Source organism: Melanerpes formicivorus, unplaced genomic scaffold (assembly GCF_026170545.1).
Source record: "Melanerpes formicivorus ecotype bairdi unplaced genomic scaffold, bMelFor1.0.p_v2 SCAF_8, whole genome shotgun sequence".
Classification (NCBI taxonomy): domain Eukaryota; kingdom Metazoa; phylum Chordata; class Aves; order Piciformes; family Picidae; genus Melanerpes; species Melanerpes formicivorus.
Window position 1 is genome coordinate 21475406 of NW_027142360.1, and position 18621 is coordinate 21494026.

General features: G+C 46.3%; 1 protein-coding gene across 1 annotated transcript; it reads right to left on the reverse strand.

The window, feature by feature from the left end:
- Positions 1–709: 709 nt before the first annotated feature.
- On the reverse strand, positions 710–18549 carry DESI1 (desumoylating isopeptidase 1). Its single transcript, XM_068142560.1, has 6 exons — positions 18231–18549; positions 9211–9232; positions 8241–8310; positions 6043–6152; positions 5109–5231; positions 710–3892 (listed from the first exon to the last, which is right to left on the reverse strand). Exons 1-6 carry the CDS (start codon positions 18505–18507, stop codon positions 3799–3801), a joined length of 696 nt encoding a protein of 231 aa, XP_067998661.1. The 5' UTR covers positions 18508–18549; the 3' UTR covers positions 710–3798.
- Between the last annotated feature and the right edge of the window lie 72 nt (positions 18550–18621).

Sequence of the window (18621 nt, forward strand, 5' to 3'; positions counted from 1 at the left end):
GAATCATGAATCTTTGTTAAAGTTCCCTTCTGTTACAAGCCCTCTTCTGTATTACACTGATGCAGGCTGTTACACAAACAGTGAACTGTGTGGTTTATCACTTGGATGCCATTGACAAGCATTCAGAACCAAGCAGAATTCATTTCTTTCCCACAGTCAGATATTTCCTCTGCTCCTCAAGAGTCAACAGGCAAAGGCACTATGGGTGGTGGTACACAATCCTCACCAATATCCCCCTCTGCAACTCCAGAGGAACCCAGGCATGAAGTCTACTTAAACCTACTTTCCCCTTTTGAAAGTAGCAGCTTGATCAAGACAATCAGGAAAAGCTTAGAGCCTTTTCCAGTGTTTAAGGACTGTTGGGCCTCTTCTTCAACAGCAGATGAGACATTTAAGGGCTGCACAAGACTTGTGCTGACCAAACACCTTACTCTCCAGCCCTCAGACTCCTCAGCCAATCTGTGTCAAGCCTCAGGAGTGTTGTCTTGGTAAGGTAACACTGTGCTTACAGAAGGAAAACCTTTCCAAATTTAAATGAGAATACAGCCTGTGACCAGTCCCAGCACAGAGCAGCAGCCCCTGCCACTTCCAGCAGCAATACCTGACACAAACTACTCGGACAGTTTCTCACCTTGCACTTTCCAGCTGGGAACAGAGTGAAGATGAGGATTTCTGGTCAGCTGCATGGAGACAAATTCAAACAGGGACATTTTCTGTATTTCTTTTTATTGTAATAGAAAAAAAACAAGCCCCACAAATAAATCAAAACATCACTTCCCCCCCTTAAAGACTTCACTAACAATTTTTAAATGGCATGGGAGAACCCCAGCAATACAACATAGCATAGTAAGTGTGGGCAAAAAGGGTTCTGCTCCCTTTGAGGAATTCAGTTTCCCTGCCCCTTTGTCAATCAGCTGGCTGAAGTTTGTCACCTATATACACTTAGATACACCTCTCAAGTCTAGTTTATGCTCCTGTAAGTAGGTATGGCTAGGTGGAAGGGTGGGGGCACAGCCCTGCAATTTACACATAACCGTCTTTGGAGAAAATGGGTTTCCTAAGAGGCCTAAAGGGTACAGAGGTCTTGTTAACCTGTAAGACTAAGAACAGGATTCTCTCCTACATTTCCTTTACTACGAAACACAGAGTAGGTCCCAAGCCCAGAAGGCCTCCAGGAGCTCCTTGGCTATTGCAAACAGTGTATGGTCAAATGAAATGTTCAGTATTTCTAAGGTTGGAAGAGACCTCAAAGATCATCGAGTCCAACCTGTCATCACAGACCTCATGACTAGAGAAGGGAGGACGCTACTGCCCACTGCAGGCTTGAACTCACCACCTTCCCATTAAGGGTTTGATGTGCTACCTGGAGACCTTAGAGTAACAACACTGTCTTCACTGCTCAGGATGGGAAAAGGCAGGGTGCAAAAGGCCTTGAACACCTGGCTTTGTTTTCCTGCCTCCTGAGGATGGAACAAGTGCCAAAACAGGCAGCAAAGCAGAAACTAGGCTCAGGACCTCACTGTGCTAGAGTGTGGGGCAGAAACTGGCACCAGTGCTTCCACCTCAGGCAGCTGTGCCTGAAGTGACAGCTTGCTGGAAGGCAAGCACCCATAGCTGTGCTGCTTGCAGGTACCAAACTGGCACACGGAGATGTTGGGTTGCACTCTGTCAGCTTGAGTATTCCTGTTAAACTGAGGAAGCTTCAAGATCTCAACAGCACTTTGTGGCACAGGCAGAGGTGTATTAAGATGAGGGACTGGCTACTCTTCACAGAATGGGAATGGGAGCAGACTGGAGAGGATATACACATTAAGGAGAAAAACTGAGCTATGGCTTAGCAAAACCCAAACACCTACCAATCCTTCCTCCAGATGCACCCATCAGTGATTCATTACAGAATGCTTTTTACAAACAGGACATTTTGGTGGGGTTAAGATTGAAAGCTTTTGTTTAAGCCTATGAGTATTAATTGCTAGAGTTGTCTCTGAGTCCAGCCCCTCAAATAAAACACTAAAGGAGAAGTTGATGGCACAAGGAGAGAATGACAAGGAAAACAAACAAACCAACCATTTTGGGCTGCAAGAGCCACTCCTGTACACTGAGAGCAGGTACACACACAACTGCAAAATGGGCTACCAGTACCCTGTTTCCACTTGCATAGTGACTCCACAAGGTGCAGGGCAACAAAGTATTTATTTAACGAGTGATTAAACTGCATTTTCCCCTCCATTCTATCTCCTCAAAAACATGAGCCATAACAGTCCACACTGGTAACAGTGTGAGAAACCTACCAAACTGCATTATTCTGGGAGAAAGAGCCCAGCAGAGGAAGGACATCCTTAGGTTTGGAGGAAGTTTGAGATGCAGGACTGAGCTTGCAGCAATGCACTTCACAACCAAGCAGTGGACAATGGGTTATGTATCTGCACAGATGCCTCTTCACAGCATCTGGGATGTGCAATCCCCACTTAAGGAGCAATGTTTTTGTCTGATGTCTTTCCTGTGTTCCTTCCCCAATGTAACTGCTACAAAAATTGTTCAGGAAAATAGGTTTCTATACATGCAAGAAAAGAATTCCATGTGCCTATTCTCCCATTCCCCGGATCTTTTTTCCCCCCACTGCAAATAATTGCAAAAGCTGTAAGAATCTTAAACCAGATGATGGAGTATTGATACAATCTAATGCCAATGGACAGGACTGCTTCTGCATGGATCCCAATAAACTCCATTGTTCCACAGAAAAGCCTCATTTTACTCTTCCTCATTTGCTTTACATTGGGGGGGGGGACCTACCACCTATTTCTCTTACACTTCAGCAGAGCCCTTGAGCCCTTTCTGTGATGTGCTTGATTGCTTTGGAAAGGACAGCAATATCAAAGAAAGTTGGAACTCCTACCATGTCTGCAACCAGATACTGAAGGCAGAACTGATGTGCAGTTGCCATTGCTATTCCTGTCTTGCTGTACTGTCGCTCTGGCTTGGTAAGGAAAAAAAAAGAAGAATCTATCACAGCTCTTACAGCAACAAGAAGTTGTCTCTCTGCTGAGAGGCTTACATGTGAGGAAGGGAAACATTTCACTTCATTTTACTTGCACCTGAAATTTCTTTCCACCTCTTCTGCTCATCAGATTCTGTTCTTTCAGCTGGTACCTTCCCACAACTCTTGAATCACAAGGCTCTCAGTGACCTTCAGCTCCAGCCTCTCTCCGGCACGCAATTCAGCTTGATAACTTTTCCCCACACAGCTGAGCCACTGCAAATACTCCAGTTAGATGAGCTGAGCTTTTTCCCCTGAGCAAATTACATAACATCCATGAAATATGCAGAAGACTATTCCTGGGACACCTTTGCTTCCTAGGCTACCAACACTTCCTTTGTCTTTTTCCTGAAGACTTCAGTAAATACCTCCACAATCTAGGCAGTGACAGAAGGAGGAGATCCAAGCCTGCAAGGGGGATAGCAAGGTCATCACCTTATTTACTCCAAATTATGTAATGGGCCCTTGAATGCTCATGAAATTAATTCCCACTTACCAGCACAGGAGTTACTCAGAAAGTGTCAGCCTACTTGGACAAGACAATCTTTATAAATTAGTACAATGCTATTAGAAATTATGGCAATCTTTTTGGTAGCACTGGCTCACATGCACCCTGATAAATCCTCTCCCTAGGAAATTGTAAAACTTGTCTTGCAACCTCTGCAGAGTTAACTCTGATGGGAAATTACAAAATAGAAATCTGGTAGATTCATGTTTAAAAAGGAAGAGGCCTGGTGAGGCTGGGCACTGGGTCACTCCTGTTAGCTCTGTCCATTATGTCTGCTGAAGGTATTTCCTCCGGGGGGCTGGATCTGGATGGAGTCCAGGAGGGGCCTTAAAGCTTGTCCAAAAGGTCTGAAAAGGTAAAGAAACAAACATCTCAAACAGCTTGCTTGATGAATTTCCCATCAACTACTGCAGTGCACTCACTGCTTAGGGCACAATCAAACCAGCATCACAGAACCACATGTGAAGAACAAAGTTCCATGACAAACTAAAGCAAAACCAAAGTAACCTATTAAAGAGAGCTTGCTGTTCAATCAGTAATAAGTGTAAACATGATTTTACATAAGCTAATTCCGAGTCCTAACATTCCCACACTGCTGATGTGGTAATTCTGTGCCTGAAAGTGGCTTTCAGTAATTCACTCTACTTAAGTGTGTGAATGAAATCCCTGTTATGCAACTGCAGAGCTTCATTAAGTACCTCATCAGTACTAGAGAATGCTAGAATAGCCTCTAGCTCTCTTACATGACAATAGTTCAACACTCACAGAATAATTTCTGTTGCAATCTGTAGCACCTGGCTTATCATTTAATATGACTCACTGTTACAGACTTCCTGATTTTGAGAGATCTGAGGCAATAGGAGCCCAGAGCCCATGTGTCTCTCACATTATGTTGTAGGCCATTAGAAGTAGTAAGATTTAAATGATAAAGCTCCAATAATCCCACTGGGATCCTCACCAGCTAGGACTTTAAAAACAACCAACCACCCACCCACCAAACAAACAAAAAAACCCTGAGAAAACAAACAAATAAACAGATACAAAAAAAGAAGCCCAAAAAAGTGAACCACCAGGCATGAATTCTTCATCTCCTCTTTCCCCATCCAGTTCCAGCTAAATTTAAAACTGCAGCATTCATTTTTAAGTTACATCTCAGCTGCCTCTTCACAAGCAAAGCTGACACCTCCACTGCAATTAGTGTGTTTGGAGTAAGAGAAATGACCTTTAACACATAGTGGTATCCTAAGGAAAAAAAACAAGGCACCATTTTCTGGAACTGTGGGTTTTTTTGTGGTCACATAGAAGAAATCATCACAAAACAACTAGTTTAAATTAAAGACAGAAGAAAAACCTTCCCCCCCCCCCCAGTCTTCTTAGGAATGCCAGTCAGCACTTCTTGTACAAGTGTTCTGAAGTGTTGAAGTAAAGCAAATAGAATCCTCTCCTTAATCTTATGCTGCTTCTCAGAGAAAGACAGCAGAAACTGGTACTGCTGGCTCTGCCAAATGTTTAAGCACTAGCATGAAGCAATACACCACAGAGAGAAGTGGAAAGCATACTCACGTGGCAAGAACTTCAGCTGGAAGGTCAGTGATGTAGGAAGGGATTTTTCTTCCTGTCAGGAACTGTGCCACTTCATTACTGAAGGTGTTGCAGTTATGTTCAAAGAGGTTGTAAGACTCTCCTCTGTGCCACAGGAAAGGAATTGAAACATAAAAAGACACTAAGCAATAAATCCAGCAGTCAGAAGATCTTATACCCTTAATGAAAAAGAAATTGTCCTTACATTAGCACTTCTTTTTTTCTCCTCCCCCACAAAGAATTCTAAGGCAAGTAGGTAAAATGCAGACATCAATTCACCTTCAAATTCAGTTGAACCAGGGTGGAAAATGACATCTCTCTGCATTACTGACTTTATACAATGGTTCTTTAGAGGGTAAGTGAGGTCAAGTTTCTTCAATTAAAACCACAGAAAGAATAACAAGAAATCACAGGAATTACTGACACTGAAATATAGTCAGAACCCTGAATGCTACTATTTCCCACTCTCTGAGAAGCAGACTAGACTCTTCTAACAGTAAAACCTTGCTTTCACTCATCTGAAAGTTGGCAGCTTTTACTACAACACTTCACCTATGACTCATGAGGCAAAGCAGTGATTTACTGAAATATTTTATATAGTGCTTTCATCCTCCCTGGTGATTCTCTCAAAGGCATTCCAAGCATTAGTCCATTTGAAGAAGAACAGTGTGAATGGCTTCCTGGCAGGCTGCTTTCCCAGCCTAGCTCAAGGCTGGCACACCAGGGGATTGCCTAGCTGGTAGCTCCTTGTGTATGGGTCCATCAGTTCCAGTCTGAGTTTTGGTGATTACCAAGTAATACATTGAGCAGACAAAGCTTTATGAGCAGGACTGGTTTCATACCTTCTTTCATTGTGTACCCCTTTCCCTAAAAGCTGCTTTGCTGTGCAGGTTTCATGGTACAAGCTGCTACTTACCGAAACATTGATTCCCCCAAAGAGGAAAGATACTCCAGAAAAATTTCCTCTGTGACTTCGGTGTTCCCCAGGTCAACAACTGTGTCTGGAGGGCCCAGAAGTGTCCCTCCCTGTAAAAATCAACAGCCAGAAGACAACATTCAATGGACAGATGACATTCTTTTGCAGAACTCTAATGAACAGAGCTATGGTGGCTTGCCCAAGCACAAGAGAAAGAGCATTTGGTATGTTTGTCAAGCAAAGAGGCCTCCTCGGTTCTGCACTTGGAGAATGAGAAGTAAGATGAAGCTCAAAAGTCCTGGCAGTCTGGTGAAGTCCCCACAGACTGGAAAAGGGGAAACATTGCCCCCATCTTCAAAAAGGGCAAGAAGGAGGAACCAGGGAACTACAGGCCAGTCAGTCTCACCTCTGTGCCTGGAAAGATCATGGAACAGATCCTCCTGGAGTCACTACTCGCTCAAAAGAATAGTGAAGAGGTGATTGGGAACAGTCAGCATGGCTTTGCCAAGGGCAAATCCTGCCTGACCAACCTGGTGGCCTTCTATGAGCAGGTGACAAAATTAATAGATGAGGGGTGAGCAACTGATGTCGTTTACCTGGACCTGAGCAAAGCCTTCGACACTGTCCCACACCACATCCTGGTCTCCAAACTGGTGACACATGGGTTTGATTGGTGGACCACTAGATGGATAAGGAACTGGCTTGATGGCCGCACCCAAAGAGTGGCTGTCAATGGCTCCATGTCCCAGTGGAGGCCAGTGACAAGTGGAGTCCCTCAGGGATCAGTCCTGGGACCTATCTTATTCAACATCTTTGTGGGGGACATGGACAGTGGCATTGAGTGCACCCTCAGCAAGTTTGCTGATGACACCAAGCTGTGTGGTGCAGCAGACACGCTGGAGGGAAGGGAGGCCATCCAGAGGGACCTTGACAGGCTGGAGAGGTGGGCACAGGCCAACCTCATGAAGTTCAATAAGAGCAAGTGCAGGGTCCTGCATCTGGGTCGAGGCAATCCCAGGCACAAATACAGGCTGGGCAGCGACTGGCTGGAGGATAGCCCTGAGGAGAGAGACTTGGGGGTGCTGGTGGACAAAAAGCTCAACATGAGCTCTCAGTGTGCACTTGCAGCCCGCAAAGCCAATCAGATCCTGGGCTGCGTCAGGAGAAGTGTGGCTAGCAGGTCGAGGGAGGTGATCCTCCCCCTCTACTCAGCCCTGGTGAGACCCCACCTGGAATACTGTGTCCAGTTCTGGAGCCCCTATTACAAGAGGGATGTGGAGGTGCTGGAACGTGTCCAGAGAAGGGCCACGAGGATGATCAGAGGGCTGGAGCACCTCTCCTATGAGGACAGACTGAAGGAGCTGGGGCTGTACAGTCTGCAGAAGAGAAGGCTCCGAGGTGACCTCATTGTCGCCTTCCAGTATCTGAAGGGGGCCTACAGGAAGGCAGGGGAAGGACTTCTCAGGATATCAGGTAGTGATAGGACTAGGGGGAATGGAATGAAGCTGGAGGTGGGGAGATTCAGGCTGGATGTGAGGAGGAGGTTCTTCACCATGAGAGTGGTGAAACCCTGGAATGGGTTGTCCAGGGAGGTGGTCGAGGCCCCGTCCCTGGGGGTGTTTAAGAGCAGGCTGGATGAGGCTCTGTCCAGCCTGATCTAGTGTGGGGTGTCCCTGCCCATGGCAGGGGGGTTGGAACTAGATGATCCTTGTGGTCCCTTCCAACCCTGAATGAAACTATGAAACTAAGTTATATTTCAGCTTGTGTACTTGGCTACATGCTTTAAGCTCTAGCAAAATCAGTTTTCACTCTCCAAGAACATAAAAAGATCTGACAAACCATCCTGAACTCATTTTTTCCTTTCAATCTTAGAAAGGATGCCTTAGGTTGCCAAGTCTGCATGTGTAATACCTACTGATCCAGAATTAGGCTCTGGCAACGCAGCTACAGCAGGTGTTGTGGATAGACTCCACCAGCAGTAGCAACCCTCAGCCTGTAGTTAGTTTGGATTAAATCCACTGTCCATGCTCCCTTTTCCTTAGATGCCCTGGGCAGCCATGACAGGCAGCCATGACAAGCAGCCAACTCTGAATTCAGAAGGCTTTTATACCTTTTCTAAACCACAGTGACACAAGCACTTCTGAGCAGGTGATGCCACCCTAAAATCATTAGAAAGGAAGGAAAAAAGGTTAACTTACAGGTGCACAGCTGGAGATTCCTCCACTGCCATAGAAGAACTCATCCTTATGGACTATTATGGAGGTGTGCCTGCCAGAGAGAACAAAACCCAGGTGAAACAAGGGACATATTTAACCTAGCACATAAATCACTGGTAAATCTGTGTGCTCAAGGACATCATGAAGTGATTGACTGAAATAAAAGGTGAATGTGTTTCTGGGAGTAGCAATAGGATCTGGGGGAACCTTAATGGATATGGAAGCAGTGATTATCAAGCCTACTGCTAATTCTGTAAGTGCTTGGGAAAGAACATGCTTAGCTTGGCACCCAAGCATGAAGGGACATAGGAAGAGAGGGACTTCCACAGCAGCATGAGATTCCTGGCAGACTCTTTCAGCTAAAGGGCTGAGGGCGAAATCAGAGGGCTACCACACTAAGAGAAGTGCCTGTTTGATAGACACCAAGAAGATGGTTGAACAAGCATTGGAGATGGATCAATAAAGATGAAAATGGAGGGGAACAAGGCTTTGATTTTAATGTTCAAAGTTTATTTTAAAACTCTTGATATGAATTGTAGCAAACTGGGAGGTGTTTTGTAACCTCCTGTAGCCACTGCTCTCAGGCATTAAGAGCCAGGTTTCCTAGCACCTTCCTCCCACCTACTCTTTCACTCTGCTTGCAATTAGAAAATCAAAGTGCTTGGGACAAGGACAATATCTTACCCCTGAAAAAGCAAGTGTGCTAAAATGCAACAACTACTATCAACACTTCTTTTTTTTCTTGGGGTCCACTAAGCTTTGATTGGCAAAGGTTAACCACACTTGACTGTACATCACCTTAACTGCATTCAGGAACAAACAGTGCCTTGGTCTCTTTGAAGCACCAAAATGTTCTTCAGATCTGAAGCATCTCTAAATCTCATACTGAAAATACTTCCTACACCACACAGTGTGTAAGCACACATTATGCAACGTAGATCTAGCCACTTACCAGATGCCATCCAGCTGTTTCCCTGTATGCAGAGAAAAGAAGAGTTATTAGCAATGCACTTTCCAGATTTCAGCCTACCTTCTGCCAATCACTTGCTTATTACCTCACCGTAAGATTTCATCCCAGAGCTGCTTTTAAAGCAACACAATGTATTTTTCTTTCAAATGAGCTAATATTTTTCACACCTCTGATGTACTTTTCTCCTTCTGCATACAGAGGTGACAATGCCATCCTATTCTGCCAGTGCTCCCCCTTCCTTGGGCTTTTTGTCTGCAGACCAAGAAACAAAACCTGCTCCTAAAATGAGAGCCTCCAGTCAGGACCAGAAGAGGTGAGTTTGACATTGATTTCATAACTGCATATTTAGCATGCACAGAACATTCTGTTTTCTTTTTCATTAGCTTATGAGAGATCTAACTTGAGCATAAGATCTGGGGTGATAGTCTCTCCATCTATTCCATGGTTTCCTCCAGCTTCCAAGACACTTGGTGCAGCAGGAGCGATAGGTTATGTTGTCCCTTGTGAAAACACATTCTTGGATTGTCCTTACTTAGATCAGCACCACAGCATCAAGAGCCTACAGGGTGGCAGAAACATTGCCTTGCCCACTCTATAGGCAGAGGGTCTTGAGGTATTTACCCCCTCCTACTTCCCTGGCAGGACTGCTCCGGTCTGTGAGTGTCAAGAATAAAATATGCTACTTCAAAGCAGCAGTAGCTCTTTATGAGTTCTTCCTCTTGGGGAAAACCAACTTTCTGTCATGATCAAGCCTGGATAAAAGGCTTGAGGACAGAGGACTGAAACTGATGAGGATAACTCTTGCACAGCTCTGTGAAAAGGATGCTTGTGTATTCAGGCAAGGAACAAATAATCACTACTGTATTTTTTCCACTCAAGGCTGAAGTGAAACAGGCAAGAGACAGATACGTAGGTATGATACAAGGGTTGTAGCAAAGTGAAGGCAGGGAAAAGGCTGCTGTATCAATAGAGACATCAGCTGAAACAAGCACATTCAGTTTTGAAGTAGGTGGACTAATCTGTCACTACCATGGATCACAGCCAGGCAGCAAGCATATTCACTGTCAACCCTTTGCACAGAAACATAGGCATGGAGCAGGATGAAGGCCAAAAGATAGCAGCAATGATGAGAGAAGTGGAGCAGCGTGCTGCAACATCCCAGAAGCATTTGCTGCCCCTTTACTGTGTCACATGCTGTTGTGCTCCTTGATCCTCTAACCCTTGCTCCACACCTTCCCCATAAGAGCTTTCACCTTTCCAGGGTACAGCATTTTAGCAGCTGGCCAGCCATGGGCTCTGCTGCTTGGCTTTGCACAGTTAGTGTTCTGTGTGTCTGCTAATAAGTTATTCCTCATTAGTTCACAATGAATCACTGTTTCCCCCTAGACACTTGAACTTCCTTTCAAAGCACATTGTTTCAAAGGCAGCACACACTAGAATTGTATCTGCCCTTTTGCATGCTCAGTAGAAAATGAACATCCTAATAGCTGTTTGTTTGACAAACATCTCTAGCAAATGATGATGAAAGGCTTTCTGTGAAGTTGCCACTTTGCACCTAGGCTCTGTGTGCAGAAAGCAGGTATGAAAATATCACAGGTGGTGCTGGGGACCTGCTCATGCACTTCAAACACTTACTGGAAAAGGTCATTGCAGCAAAGGCTACCACCACATGTTGGGCAGCAAGACTGCAGCCAACAGCTGCAGCAACTCCTTTCCCCTGTTTGTGAGACAGTATCTTGTGTCCACTTTTGAGCCCCCCTTGTACAAAAGGCACTGAAATACTGGGCTGGAGCACCTGCTGTATTGAGGAGTGGCTGAGAGAACAGGTCTCTTCAGTCTGAAGAAGGCCAAGAGGCCTTTTTGCTGTCTACAACCACCTCATGGGTAGGGAGGAAAGGGAGCCTTGCTCTCCTCAGAGGTGCACAGTGAAAGGCAACAGGTGGTAGCTGAAAAATGGGAAATTCCCAACCCAGTAACAGGAACAAAAAATTACCATGAAGGTGGTCAAACTCTGGGGCAGAGGTCCACAAAGCATATGGAATTTCCACCCACGGAGATACTCAGCACTCAGCTGACCAGGGCCCTGAAGAATCTGCTCTTGGTTAACCCTAAGCAGGACCTCCAGAGGCCCCTTTCCACCAGTGCAATTTGCTGAGTGTACCAACAAACCCAGAGGATTCAGGAAAGCACTTTGCATTAAACTGCAGTCCAGCCCTGGGGCAACTCCTCTCTGGCTGCTACACAAAAAATCCATAGCCAACAACAGGCAGCAACTGCCAGGGCAATAACAAAACAGCTCTTGGCAAGTGAAGCTGCCTATCTTCACAAAGCAGGACTGTCTGAGGCTGCTCAGCTAGATCAGTTTGTGCCAAGCACCAGTTTGATAATCTTAATGGAGCTGCTAACCTGCTATTTTAGCCTGGCTCCTGTGAGACATTAACCAGGCTGGCACTGTGGAAAACACATGCCAGGTCTGCAGCACAGATGACAATAAGGCATCCATGGTAGCTCTCCAGTCTGGTGCAGATAAAATAAAGCCCCTTTCTGCCACTGTACTTAGAGGCAGTGCAAGGCTCTCCAGTGAAAATACTGCTGGGGAATCTCCTGCCTAAGCAACCTGTCGTTATTGGCCACACACACATCACCCAGGCACATCCAAGACCAAGATCTTTTCATAGGCTGCTGCAGTTTCCCATGCTGCACAGCTGGCTGCCATTATCTCTGCCCCAAAACTGACTGACAGAGAGATGTCAATGGCCATCAGATTCTGAGGGACTTGGACAGCCCCCTTTCCTGCTGCTCAGTGAGAATCTCAATGTTTATGGCATCACATAGGAGGTTCTGTACAGGCCTTTGTGGACACCATAATCTTGCCTCTGTTGGGATCCTAAATGACTCTTCTTGCCCTTTTCTCCAACATTATGCAGAACAGCTGACAGCTCACAAGCACTGCCACTCCTGACAGGCTCACATGAAGCAATCAGGGCAGCCTGCACTGAGGAGTTACAGCTTGCCTTCTGCTGGACATGGTCCACTATAGACAAAATACGGTGCCTGCAGCCTCTGAATGCTTGATGCACACCAACCCCAACAGTATGGCCAAGCAAGGACTGGCACTACCTTGTTTCCACAGCCAGCTGCCCAAGTGAGAGCATGAGTCCCTGGAGGTGTTCAAGAGGGGATTGGATGTGGCACTTGGTGCCATGTTTTAGTCATGAGGTCTGTGGTGACAGGTTGGACTTGATGATCTTTGAGGTCTCTTCCAACCTGGGTGATTCTGTGATGAGTGCAGTACTGCTGTTGCACTGCTAAATCACAAGCTGTTTCCAGGCCTTGCAGCAACACTTTCCAATAAAGTGCTTCTGGCAGCACTCTCCAGCTTTAAAAAAAATAAAATAAATAGAAGGTCAAGCTTGCCAGGGAGGTTCCTCAAATAATCCTGCAGAGCAACAGAGCTTACCTCCTGTAATCACTGGATGGGCTAGAAGATGGGACTGCAAATACCATCTGGGATACTGACAGACATCCCCTCCTTGCCACAATAGTCCACACTCCTGTGGCACACTGCATTGTGGGCACAACTGTAGGCTGGTACTGCCTCCAAACCCAACACATTGACTCATAACCTGAGGCTGTCTGTGGTTATACAGAAAAGTCTGATTCCCCAGTAGTTTTTAATTGAGGTGCAAAAGCCTTGAAGTTGCAGGCACTACCCTTTACTCAATACCTACAGCAAATGATGTGCATGCATGCAAAACAGGACAGGGATGTCCTGGTGGGATGGCAGCCTTTAGGTAAAAACAGAGGAGCAGCAAGATGCCTAAAGATCTGAAGTATTTCAGGGGACAAGGGGCTGTTAAGCAGGAAACAGTGCTGCACATTTAGACATACACACCTAATCACACAACAATTAGTGTACGTGGTCAAGCTGCCAGGTATCAGCTGTCCTACAGTAATTGGGACTTTACTTCTCAGCCTAAAGTAAATGTGAAGCAATTCAGCTTCATTTGATCTGCTCCCATGATGAGCTAATCAATCTACCTTGCATTTGCCACAGACCACAAGCATGGCCTCAAAAGTTACTGAGAGAGCTTAGGGGGACAGCTTGCCAGCCTTTGGAAAACTGATCACATGCCTGAGCTTTAACTCTTCTCTTTTGCTTGCCAAGGTGTTCAGATGGATCTTTCCTGAAAACACTTACTAGAACTCAGGAGAGGATACCATTTCAGCACAGATCTGTGTGCTTAAGCATCTCACAGGTTCCAATTGTTTGAGGGGGGCAGAGTATCATCTGGCAAGTACAGAAGGTTTGGGTTTTTATTGGCTGTTGTTTTTCTCTGCAACAGTCAAAGCTCAAATACTTCCATGCTGCTTCCATGAGCCAGAAACCTATGAGCAAAATGTTAACACTCAAATGCATTAAACAATTCCAGGAGCCTCAGCTTAGTCACAGGAATGTGGAGAATGAAGTGGTTAAAGAGTTTTCATTGCTGCTGCTGCACAACTGATTCAGGAGACTGTCATTCTCAGGTTAGGAGGGTATTCTGAAAGAGGTAAGCAAGCCCCCATAATTTGAGAATACAGTCAAACAGGATTACTTCCATGCCTGGATTTAGCTGGAAAGCCAAGCAAAAGGAAGATTAGATGCTCACCATTTTGCTGGCACAGTTAATTTCTTTATCTTGAGGGCCACGTGGTGTGGTTTATTCCTGTGCATGTCAAATTCTCAGCTGAAAGTGCCATTTGCATATGAATCCAAATTATTAGACTGAAGGACAGAAGAGTTCTGAGACATGAAGGAATGATGTAAGGAGTGGAACACTCAGTTTACCCCCATTTAGAGCTTAAGCCATCCATCCCTTAGCACAAGAACAACACCTGTTCCTGAGTTGTAAAGAAATATTAGGAAGCTTAGCATTTTAAACAGCATATCTGTGTTCTGAAATGGATATGCAAGCCCTAGAAGACCCTAAAATATCTCCAAAGAAGTAGTAAACTGGTCTCCTGAGGAACTGGAGCCAATAGAATATTGCCAACCAGCATGGATACTTCTAGCAGCACGTTTCTTTGCATATTGTAGCAATTTCCTTAGGCCAATTCATTAAGATTCCTGCCCTTTTTGAACTGAAAATTATCCTAATTAGTCAAGCATCTTCTCCCAAGTGCTACCCAGGGTACTCAACTGAAGCAAAATAAATTAACACAGAGGGAGAAGCCTGCTTCCCTTCCCTTCTCCTTGAGGTGCCTAGAGAGATCAATAAGTAGGCTAGATTGGGGGAGGGTAATGCAATTGATTTTCATGAAATCTCTAGCAAATGCTCTAGTACAAAGCTGGTGGAGTCTCACACTGCTACAATTTAAAACTCTTCAGAACACATGGAAGAGAGGCAGAGCAATGCAATGGGGCTGCAAAAAAATGAACAAAGCAGAAGGTACCTCCTTTTACAGTTACCTTTTGCTCTAATTCCTTCTGGGCTGTCAAGTCCCTACAGCTGAACACACCACTTGAAAACTTCAACTGATTCATACTCCCAGTCAGCTCACCATTAATTTATACACTAAGGCAAAGCTGCTGTGGTGAACTAAATTCCTGCTGATTCACAGAAAGGTAGGGGTTGGAAAGGACTGCTAGAGATCACCTTGTTGAATTCCCTTGCTAAAGCAGGTTCACCTGCAGCAGGTTGCACAGGGCTACATTCAAAGAGGGTTTTGAGTATCTCCAGAGAAGGAGACTCCACAACCTCTCTGGGCAGCTTGTCCCAGTGCTCCACCACCTTCAAAGTAAGTTTGGCTTTTGTTTCTCATGTTCAGATGGAATGCCCTGTGTTCCACTTTGTGCCTATTGCTCCTTGTCCCATTGCTGAGAGGAGTCTGGCCCCACCCTCTTGCAATCTGCCCCTTAGATATTTATAAGCACTGATAAGACCCCCTCTCAGTCTTCTCCACAATAAACAGACTCATCCTGTGATCTACATGAGCAATAACCTCAATTTCAGGACAGGGGAACTTTGAGAGCTGCAAGACATTTTCCTTTAAGACCATGGTGCAAGAGGATTTTAATCTGCCTTGAAGTTCTCTCTGCCTTCAGACATCTACTTCAAAACCAGCACTGCAAGCTGAAGTGTTCTGGTTTTCTTAACCCTCTACAAGATAGGTGGATTATGTTTTCTGTCTTGAAAACAGAAATCTCATTGCATTCAGGTCAACATTTATCATTACCAGATCATGTAGCTGGGCAGATAAATGCAGTGACACAGACTGAGAATGGGAGGCAGAAGGGGAACAGTACCTGTAGAGAACATGCATGCAGACAACTGCACACAAAAATTAAACATGCCACTTCTGCTATCAAAGCAACTGAAGCACAATATTTGGTCACATGTATTTTAGAAATAGTCACTGAAAGTGTGCAGGACACTCGCAGAAAAGTAAGTACAAAAGCAGTCTGAGAGGGAAACTTGCCAAGAAGGGCAAAAATATGCCCCCAAGAGGCACAACTAAGTCATTCTAATATCTGCTATGAGCCCTGCTGCACAGCTCTAGCTCTGCCTTCCAATGGAGATAACTGATACTGAAAAAGTTAGGATAAAGTTTAGTAGTGAGAGCTGATCCTTGAACACTGTGCTGATGTTATCCATACCACCTCTGGATCCCACAGGCACAACTCCAGGCAGTACACGGTGATCCTCTTGCAGTAGGTCAGCCCCTTAAGAAGGGATTTATTGCCCTCTGGCAGGGGTGTCTGAGCTCCTGCCCCTGAGCATGCCAGGAATTAAGTTTAGCACAGCTATTGTATTGGTTTCTTCTCTCCAAAACGCCTATTTCAATACAGGTGATGCTACAGAACAATCACTCAAAGCAGGAGCAGTGCTTCAATGAAACCTGGCACCTTGGGGAAGAATACCATCAGCAGAGATGACAACCATTTATCACTAAATCATCTAAGAAATGCCTTCCTCTTCAATTTCTATGACTTTCCCTGGTGATGTACAGTTTATGACTATCACTGACACACACAAAAAAAGGAAAGATAGCTGTAGACCATCTGAAAGTTGATGCACACAGAAGTAGCAACAGCTTTTATTGTTCTTCAAGGCAAAAAAAAAAAAAGGTGTGAACATGAGGCAAGAGGAGCATTCTCTCCGTGATTTTGCTCTTGGGGAGGTTTCTAAAATCATCTGGAGGTATAACAGAGCCAAGTGCAAACGAACAAAGGATACTTAACTGGAAGGACAATAAAAGGAACAATGATTTGTTTTAGGGCCAAGCCAATTGCTGGATCCACATCATCTCAAATATTCTGCAGTCTGCATTGTCACTGTGACCACACAGGCCTAGTTGGCCCTGTTCCAGGAACACGTCTGAGCTCAGCTAGTTACGAGGCAGTACTAACAACAACACTTCCCACAGGACCAAGACATGTGTTCACATTTTTTAAAGCCTTCCTTTTCATTACTCAGGCTTCTAGAAATTTAGCAGCAAACTCCTTCACAAGCACAGAGCCTTGAAGTTATTGTTTGGATAACATAACAAGCACCAGGAATGATGTCATGCACCAAACTGGTTTTTTTTTATGTGAATGCCAGAAAGCTACAAGATCGACTTTGTGGATAAGAATCCAGCTAAAAAGACTTTACTTGACCTATGTGAAGACTGGCATGGAGATAAATATAGCAACAACCTACTCTTGGCTTGGTCCAACACTTTGAAATAAGACTGGCTAAAAGCTTCTCCACTCAAACATGGTAAACCATGCACATATCTAACCTGTACCTTGTAACCCTTAGCACAAGATGAAGCACAGGTGAAGAGTTACTCCCCCGAGGGCTATAATGGAAGTGACTCTGACCACACAAAGCAAGTTTTGAAGCTATCCAGCACGGGAAAAAAATCTCTCAAAGTTGTTGTTGCTGTCTGGCTAACAGAGAACATCACACACAATCTCTGTAGTATTTTCTTCTCAATTTTGCAAGCCTATCATCACCGTACTTGAAACCTCATGCCAAGAATTATCTGGACTTTCATTCTAAGCTTGCAGGAAAGCGCAGAATCGTCTCATAGGGCAGATGAGCAAAGCGAATGCCAACAAACTGTAGAACAAGATTACACGAAGCCATCTGTTCAGAGACTGAGCCTGTTGAGAAGTTTCATCTCGCACAGACTGCTGATCTGACACGGGCCAGAGTCTACACATAAGAGGCATAAACTACTTTCTCGTTGCGCTCCTGATTCACGCTTCCTAAACTTCAAGGAAAAGCCAAGTTTCCTTCACATCCCCAGTCCGAGGTTCAGCTGGAAACGCACACACTCTCAAGAGAACACACACCACATGCTTACAAGCGCTCTGGAAGGAGAAGGTGGCTAGCTGCACATCACGAACCACCCAACTGGCCCTGTCCAGCCTCACCGCAACATGGAGCCGTTTGAGCTCAATAACCTTGTAAACAGCAGAAGGCTTCCTTCCAGCCTGGCCTTCCTGTCAGGGTGTCAGGCAGTCCGCCTGGCAGCAACTGAGCTCTCCCTCGCTTCGCGGGGCTAAGTAATACTTTTAACGAGCCTTTAGGTCAGCTGAGAAAAAAAGAGCATGGCCCTGGTCACGGGGGACTTGTTCCCCGCCAAGGAACACAGGGATGCTGCTGACAAACCCCACTCTGCGCCCACGCCATCAGACCCCCAAGACAGACCCCGCACGCTCCCAAGTCGCGCTCCGGCCATCGGCCACCACCGCGGCCCGCCGCTCGCAGCCGCAGAGCGCTGCCCGGCCCCGCAGGGAGCCCTTCCCCAGCGGGCCGCTCCCTCGGAAGAGCGGTACCGGGCGGCGGAAAGCCACTCCCGGGGCTGACGGGCGTGAATACGGCCCCGCTTCCCGGCACGGATGGGCCGGGCCGCAGCTGTCAGCGAAGGCACACGAGCCCCTGGGAGGCGGCAAGAGTTGGGGGTCCGGGCCGGGCGCGGCCCTGCGCGGAGGCGAGGCGATGCCAATCCCCCTGCCGTGCTCTTACCCAGCATAAGAGGGCTGAGGCGCCGGGCCATGCCCTTGGACAGGTCGTACACATAGAGCTTCACGGGGTGCAGGGCCAGCGGCTCCTCCATGGAGGTGCAAACACAGCCGCCGGGCGGCACCCGGGAACCCTGACAGATACGCGCCGCCCAGCCGGGAAACAGAAGGGAATGAGAAAGGGCGACCCCGATGCTGGTCCCGCTGCCGCTCGCCGGATGCGGAGGCACTAAGTGTGAGGTGACAGACGGAACGGAAAGGACGACGCTGTCTTTGCGCATGCGCGGCAGCCGGCAACCGGCCGAGCTGCCCCGTCACTGCGCCGTTATGCAGCGCGGCGGTTCCGGCCTGGGGCGGGCGTCGCCGTGCCCGGGCGGAGCTAGAGGCTCCGGGCG